The sequence below is a fragment of the Hipposideros armiger genome, unplaced genomic scaffold (genome assembly GCF_001890085.2).
Source record: "Hipposideros armiger isolate ML-2016 unplaced genomic scaffold, ASM189008v1 scaffold_790, whole genome shotgun sequence".
Classification (NCBI taxonomy): Eukaryota; Metazoa; Chordata; class Mammalia; order Chiroptera; family Hipposideridae; genus Hipposideros; species Hipposideros armiger.
The window spans coordinates 389-8,185 of NW_017732140.1; the positions used below are offsets into that span (position 1 = coordinate 389).

General features: G+C 60.0%; 1 protein-coding gene across 1 annotated transcript in view; it reads left to right on the forward strand.

Annotated features, from left to right (window-relative positions):
- The first annotated feature begins 268 nt into the window (after nucleotides 1-268).
- Nucleotides 269-7,797, forward strand: part of WFS1 (wolframin ER transmembrane glycoprotein) — a 26,543-nt gene continuing 19,014 nt past the window's right edge. The window contains exons 1-2 of the mRNA XM_019628455.1: nucleotides 269-530; nucleotides 5,758-5,981. Of these exons, the coding sequence (XP_019484000.1) occupies nucleotides 5,759-5,981 (223 nt within the window). The 5' untranslated portion in view covers nucleotides 269-530; nucleotide 5,758. The remainder of the gene's footprint in view (nucleotides 531-5,757; nucleotides 5,982-7,797) is intronic.

The window sequence follows — 7,797 nt, forward strand, 5'->3', positions numbered from 1 at the left end:
GCTCAATCTGTTAATATTGCAATAGAAAGTATAATGAATCTGAAGTTGGGGCCAGAGTGGCGGGTAAAAGGTGGACCATGTTTCGTCCAAGGGTCCAACCACCTGTTACAGGCGCCTTGCTGACGGAGCCAGGGCGGGCCGGCGGAGGGGCGGGGCCGGGACAGGACGGGGCGGGGACATGATGGGGAGGGGCTGGGGCCCGAGACCGCTCGGAAACTTTCCCTGTTGGACCCGCCCCTCCGGCGCCCTCAAGCATGGCCGCGCTGGGCAGCCGCCTGGCGAGGCGCGCCGTGATTGGCGGAGGCGCACAGTGATTGGCAGGCGCGCCGGCCGCTCAGTGGGCCGAGCCGGCACCGCCTACTCGAGGCCGCGTCGGTGGGCCTCACTCGCCGGCTCGCGCTGCAGCCAGTGCCTCCCGCTTGTCCCGCTTCCCTTCAGCCCCGGCGAGTCCTTCTCCTCCCAAGCAACTTTGCGGCGATCCGGAAGGCCCGAGGACGTCGCGGCGCCTCGTGCAGCCCACTCAGAGGCGGGTGAGTCCTGAGGGACCGGGGATGGCTGTGCGGGCGGCTGCAAAGAGACCTGGGGGCGCCGGGAGGACCCGCCCTCCTCGGCCTCAGTTTCCCCATAGGAGCAGATGGGCAGCTAGTCCCAACGCCACACCTCCGCCCCCCCCACTCCCCCCGTAAGTTCCCCAGAAGTTGGAGGGCCGCGACCCCGCCCGCTCCGCGGCGTCACGGCGACCTGTGCCTGGGTGGGGTCTTCCTCGGGTGGTGAGAGCCCCCTCGGCCCCAGCGCCCCGGGGCACTCGCGTCCCGAGCACAGTGACGCCGGGGAGCCTAGTCGCCAAAACCCCGGGGGTGCAAACAGACCTGAAACGCGGGCGGCCCGTGGCGCGGGGGGCCGGGCGTGTGGCAGGACGCGCCCCCTCCCCGCAGCGACGGTCCCAAGTTGCCCCGTCATGGCCCTTCCCCCGCGGCTGTCGGCGGGACCCAGGGCCGCCCTCAGTGCCCGCTGGCCTGCTGGACGGCGCCTGGGCCCCCAGGTGGTGGCTCGTGGGCGACGGGGGTTCAGTCACCCAGTGGGGACCGGGCCAGCCTGCGTGGCAGCCTCTGGGTCAGACTGAAGAGCTCGCAGCCCGGCTAGAATCTGTGTGGCAGTAACTTTCCTTCTGGGGCCCCTCCTAGGGGGTGGGAGGATGGGGGTGATGGCAGCCCCTTAGACCCTGGCTGGTGTAAACCCGGCCCTCGGGAACGTTTATTTCTGTTTTGGCAGATGGAAACTTTCTGGGGAATCTGACCCCCCCCTTTTGGACGTGATGGCCGCGTCCTCCACCCCATTTTTGGTAGTTGATGTTAAGCTATTCCAAGGAACTCACATGTGTGCAGTATTTAATCCTGTTAGTCGTTTGAGGGTAGGAATTGTCGCCCCATTTCACATGAGGAAGATGAGGCTTGCTGGGGTTTTGGTGACCCGCCCAGGCAAGTGCGGCCCCGCCTCTCCTCACCTTGGACAGTGACCCCTGGCGTTCAGCCCATTTGTAAAGGGCTTTCCCTTCTGCTGGGATCCATCGCTGCCCTGGGTGCTGGCCGCCTGACCTCACGGCAGCCCCGGTGAGGGAGCTGTGCTGGAAGCCCGGAGGCCACGCTTGCCCACGTCCCCTCCTGTGATTCTCATGAGAGACCCTCGGCGTCTGACCAGGGGTTTCGATAGAGGTTCCTTTGTGCTCCCCCCAACCCAGCAGATGGACTTTTGACTGCACTCAGGAGAGGTTGCTGGGAAACCGCATCTCGCCTTCCTTCCCAGGATGGAAGAGTGTGTGGAGGGGCTCCCCCCTCAGGCTCCCTTGCCCCTCGCAGGCCTGCGGGACTGGTCACAGAGGGGCACCCAGCCCAGTCCTGGCGCCCAGGAGTGCCTGTGCTGCAGGACAGAGACCATAAGAAGAATCCCCGTGGAGAAGGAGCTTTATGCTTCGTCCACGTCCTTCTCCTCTCCCCCACGTCCCCACCTCCGAAAGTGGCACCGCCACCATGGCCCTTAGCAAACCCAGCCACCCTCTCTCTCCCCACCCTTCATATTCAGTTGGTGACGCTCTGTCCCTCCTGGCTCCAGAGCTGTGCTCGAATGCCTGCGCTGGCCAGGCCTCCTCTGCTTTTCCTGGATGGCCACCCAGCCCCCTCCGTGGTACCTCTCACGTCCCCACAGAGCCCTGATGGTTCTTTAACTGCCACTTCCCTGTTCGGCACCATCCTGCACTTCCCTCTGGTCCAGAGCCCGGCACTGGTTCAGGCCCTCGGGACCTGCCTCCCACACCCACTCAGCCTCTTTCCTTATTCCTGTGTCCCCTCCCTAGAGATCACTGCTTAGCCTCCTGCACCTTCCCGGCCACATGGCCGGCTCAGTCTCCCGCTGCCGCCTCTCCTCCTGGGCAGCCCCTGCTGGAATGCCCACACGCCTCCCTTCCTCGCGTCACCCTCGCCTGGCTCTCACCTCCTGGTCCTGAAGGCTTAGTCAGGCTTTCTTCCGGAATCCTCACCCTGCCTTTTCCCGCAGCTCTGTGAGGCCTCGCTTCTGTGCTTGCAGCCCCAAGCGACCAGGTTTGGGGTTGTCTGTCCAGGTATTGTTCTTCTCATCCAGACTGAGTTCTCGCAGGCCGGCCGTAGGAGTCCTCTCTGGGCAGGGGGTCCGTGCACAGTGCCTGACACAGGATCGGGCCAGGCACAGAGCAGGTGCCAGGTGTAACGGTGGGCACTTGGCCACTGGGAGACACTGGCTGCCCATGATCACTGCCCAGGGCCCTCCCACCTTGACTCCCCCTTTGTTCCTGTGAACTTGGCACTTGGGTGGGGCCAGAATGTTCCTTAGTTTGGCTGTTAATACTCTGGGGCAAAAATAGTTACCTGGGAGCCCCCAAGGTCCTTGTGCCCTTGTCTTGAGGAGCAGCCCTGAGCTGGGGGCTGGGCCAGGTCCAGCCAGAGCAGACATCCCAGACCTTGGGAACCCCTGGGCCTGCTCCCTTAGGGCTTGGTCACAGATGGGTTTTTAACATTTTTGTTGTAATTCCGAGAATCTTGCGCATTCATTATAGAAAATTAGGGAAATACATTTAGAAAAGGAATAAAATAAAACCACCCGTCCCTCCACTCAGAGATAGTATTACCATTTTGAAGCCATTTTCTTCCATCTTTTTTGGCAGTTAAACTTTGTTTTCATCCTAAATAGACTGGGGCTAATATCTCGTGCTGCTTTAAATCCTGCTTACCAGTGTTACACACACATTTTCCTTGTCTTTGAACATTCACATGCAAGGTCATGGCTAACAGCTGTATAGTGCAGCCCCATATGGAGGGGCTGTAACAGCCATGACTGCCCTTTCTGGACGGCGCTGGGAAGTACAGCTGTGATGGACACCAGGAAGATGGCTTTGCAAGAGCAAAGGTGTGGTCAGCAGTTGCACATGGACGTGGAGGGACAGCGCGTTTTGGGAGTGAGTGGATCAGGGAAGAGGAGGTGTAGTTTTTATGGATTGGAATTCCAGCTCCTACACTGAGCTGTGTGGCCTCAAGCGGGAACCTCTCCTTCCAGGTAGACTAGAGCACACTTGGCTGACTGCAAGTGGAACCCCGGGAAAATCTGTGGGAACTGCTGGAAACAGAGCACGTTCCACATACATGTTTGTCATGATTGTTATGAATGACCTAGGTGCCCTGGCATAAGTCAGCCCTCATTCAGGCAAGCTGCCCTCTGCCATCCCAAGAAGATGGCACTTGATTCTGAGGGCAGTGGGAGCCACTGGCGATGACGAGGTAGGATGGGGCCCCCCTGGTTCAAAGTCCTGCCTTTTTTGCTGCCTCAGGTTAGCCGGTGGCCTGCACATGCCTGGGTTGCGTATGCTGAGTCACCGCTAATTTCCTGACCCATAGCGGCTGTGTGCTCACTTTGGCCTGCATGCAGCTAAATGATGAGTTTTGCAGAAGTTGCCTCTTTTTTTGTTTGGTTCCCGGAAGCCTGGAGTTTGGAAGCAGCACGGAGCATTGCTTTGATCTCCAGGCAGATTCCGTGGCTTGGCCGTGCTTTTGGTTTGCACCCAGGGGGAAACCTTATTTTCAAATAAGGGCTCAGTACCTCTGAGGAAGAAATGTGCAGATTGAAATCTACAGGGTTCTTTGGTGGACACAGATCCGATCTTTGGGACCCACTTGTAGCTGGTGACAAGGTAAACATGGTTGGATACCCCTGGAACTGGCGTATGGCGCCTGGGGCCACCTGCACCCCTTCCTGTGACAGCAGTCATCAGAAACATGTGTCGGGCACCTACTGCTTCCAGCAGGCTGGGTGCGTGGAGCTGGGTGTTTGGAGATGTCTGGGACCCTCGCCCCTCTCATGCACCTCGTGGTCTCTGGACCTCACAGTGTCCCCGAGCATGGGACAATTGTCCCCATTTTCAGTTGAGGAGACTGGGGTGCAGAGAGGGGCATGACCTACTCAGGACCACACAGCTGGTGGGGGCAGAGCCGAGGGCAGGGAGCTCTGCCAGGTCAGGGCTGGGTCGGCCTCTCCCTGCTCTGCACTCAGTGTCCTCATCTCAGTGCGGATGGACATGGCCTTGAGTCTGGAGAGGGTCATGGGAATCTGAGGAATCCGAGGAAGAGTCTCACAGCATCCCCACACTGTGCACACATTGCCCCCACAATTTCAGGGGGTGTATTCCCTGAAGCCCAGCCGGGGCCCCCAGGCTCAGCTTTCAGCCCCAGGGCCTGTGACTGGCTGCCCTGTGTCAGTGGTTTGTGAAACAGCACATGCAGCCCCTTTTGTTGACTAATCGAGCCCTTTCCCCAGTCATGAGACGGCCATAGAACCGTGTGCTCCAGTCCGTTCTAGCATCTGTCCGGAGACAGACCACATGGTGACATCACTGTGTGTTCAGTGTCCCTACCTGGTGACATTCGAGCTCTGAGCTTTTGTCCTGTGGTTCCGGGCTGGTGTGGAGGGCTTTGGAGTTGGGCAGATCTGACTAAACCCTGGCCCCGCCAGCTGTGGTCCTCCCCCTCCACTCCTTCGGGGGAGCTCTCGGGGTGCACCCTCCCTGGCCTCTCTCCAGCGTCCGGTGTCCGGCGGTCCTCGGGTTGCAGCTGCATCACTCCAGTCTCTGCCTCTGGCTTCATCTTCACCTGGTGTTCTCTCTGGGTCTCTGTGTGTCTCCCTTCTCTTCTTGTAAGGACACCAGTCACCTAACCCATGATGATCTCATCTCAAGATCTTTAATTACATCAGCAAAGCCCCCTTTTTCCAAGTCAGGTCACCCTCCAGACTGGGGTAGACACATCATGCAGAGGCCGCCACGCAGCCCAGCACAGCCAGGCAGAGTGCCCAGTGCTCTGCGTGCGTGGAACGCCTTGTTGACGCCTCACTTCAGTCCATTATCCCGGCTGCTCGGATGAGGACACCGAGGCCTCACGGCTCGTGCCTGGTGAGGCAGGGACTTGAGGCCTCAGACGTGACGGCCCGAGCCCCTGATTGCTGGGGCCTGTTGAGCAGATGGCCCTGAATGCGTTTCCTGCTTTGATTTCCTTGTCTGTAACACGGGGATGGTGTTACGGGGCTGTTGTCAGGTTGAATGAGACCATATAGAGAATGTTGGGCAGTCCCCACCCTGTTTCACTTTGCAGTCCCTTCTCCTTACCGAAAACTAGAGGCCGGAGCAGGTTGGGCTCGGCTGGTCCTGATGTGCGTCTGACCTGCAGCTTTTCTCACCGGCAGAATGGACTCCAGCGCCCCTCCTGCGAGCCCACAGCCTCCACCACCACCGCAGCCCCAGGCCCGCTCACGGCTCAACGCCACTGCCTCGCTGGAGCAGGAGAAGAGTGAGGTTCCCCGAGCTCCTGGACCCCAAGTTGGACCTGGACCAAATGTGGGAGACACAGCTGCCCCAGCCGTGCCCCAGGCCCCGCGTGCCAGGAGCCAAGAAAGAGTGGACAGAACGGGTAAGGGGATGGGACCTGGGGGGGGCCAACTGTCCTTCGCCCAGGCCAGGGCTGTTCCTTATAGGCAGGGCGAACGCCCAAGTCCTGCCACGTGGTCCAGGAAGCCCTTCAAGGTTCCTCCTGCGGGGGCTGCCCTGCGGCTCAGGGCCCGCCCACTCCACCCTGCACAGAGGGCCTCGCGCCTAAGGTTCCCTGTTTTATTGTCTAATCAGACGGCTCTAGCTCCCACCTGCTCACCCTCTGGGCTGGTAGGTGGCTCCCAGCAGGTCTGTGAAAGGGCAGCTAGGCCTCCCCTCCCACAGCTCTGGTCCCGCCCGGTGCTCAAGAAGCCCGTGTTGCTCCCTGTCCACCACGCATTCCTCAGGGATCATTTGGTCAGGCAGCTGCCACCCTGGACTGTGCCTGGGCGAGGCCCAGGTCTCTGAACCACTGTCTTTCATCCCCAGGCTGGGCTTCTAAGGGCTGCCCCACTCCCCTGTCCATTCTGGGGCCCCCTCAGGTTTCTGCTCCCCCAGACCTTCCCAGGAGGCACCTCCTGTGGCAGAGGCAAGATGGTGTGAGGGCCCAGGTAGGATGGGGCAGCTGGCCGTGGTGCTGGCCGTCTCGCTGACATTGTGGGGGGCCACTAGGGGTTGGTCCACCCTCCATCTACCTGCTATGCACTGAGCGTGGGCTTTTGTTGGCGCTGAGTGGCCATGGACAGCACAGGTGCGTCAGACCTGTCCCCAAAGAGTCCACAGTCTCCCGGGGAGCAGAGGGAAGCACAGGGCCTGGGGATCGCTGAGGTGGCCCTGGGCCTGGAGCTGGGGCCTGGGAGCCTGCTCTATGGGGAGAGAGGGTGCCTTAGCAAGAGTTAGCCTCAGGGGAGCGGGCGCAGCAGGCAGGGGCTGTAGGGAAGAAAAGGCCTCGCCTGGGGCGGACTTGGGGTTGTGAGAGCCCCAGCCCTCCCAGGTGCCATGGTGGCGACGGGAAGCAGGAGTCAAGGGTGGCAGTGCCGTGTGTCTGACCTGAGACTGAGATACCCCAGGAGGGAGAGAGAGTCCTTCAGCCTGGGGGCTGTTGTGGGTGGAAAGGTTCACGCCTCACTGTGAGTTTCGTGGACACTTGCAGGGGAGGAGCCCGGCCTCTGGCTGTGGTGTTTGGGGAAAGCATAGCTGGTGTCCCTTTCGCTTTCCGATCATTTACCCAGTGCTTTTGAGTACATCCTGTCCATCTTACACTCACAGCAACCAGCCCTGCGAAGCAGGGACCATGAGCTCCGATTACAGAACGAGCCTGCTCCCGGCTCTGCTCGGAGCAGCAGGTCCAAAAGCTCTGTGGGTGGTAGAAGCCCCATTACTTCTCTTCCTGGGTTACTGCCCACTCCCCCTGCACACGGAAACCTTCCACATGCTCCAAACCCGCCTCCACATTTCCCCGCCTCCCTTTGCCATGTGGGACCCTCTGCCCAAAATATGCCGTCGCCGTCACCACCTGTTGAAATCCTACCCGGCTCTTAGGACAATACCGCCTTTTCCACTTCCTGACTTCAACCCACGGCAAGAATACACGCACCATCGTCACCTGGCATACACGCCCACGTGTGCAAACGCACACTCTCACAGTTGGTGAGGATGGAAATTTCCAAAACTACACTTCTCCTTGTTGTGTGTGCTGTAGTCTTTTTTTTTTTTAATTGGTGAATTCGGGGATGGGAACAGCGCTGGGGAATTGGGGGAAGAAACAGACAAGTTGCTGTCGTTTTGTTCTTCAGTCTAGTTGTGGAGGACATTGCTTCACTGGCCCAAGTTGGCACCATCATTGCGCTCTTCCCGGG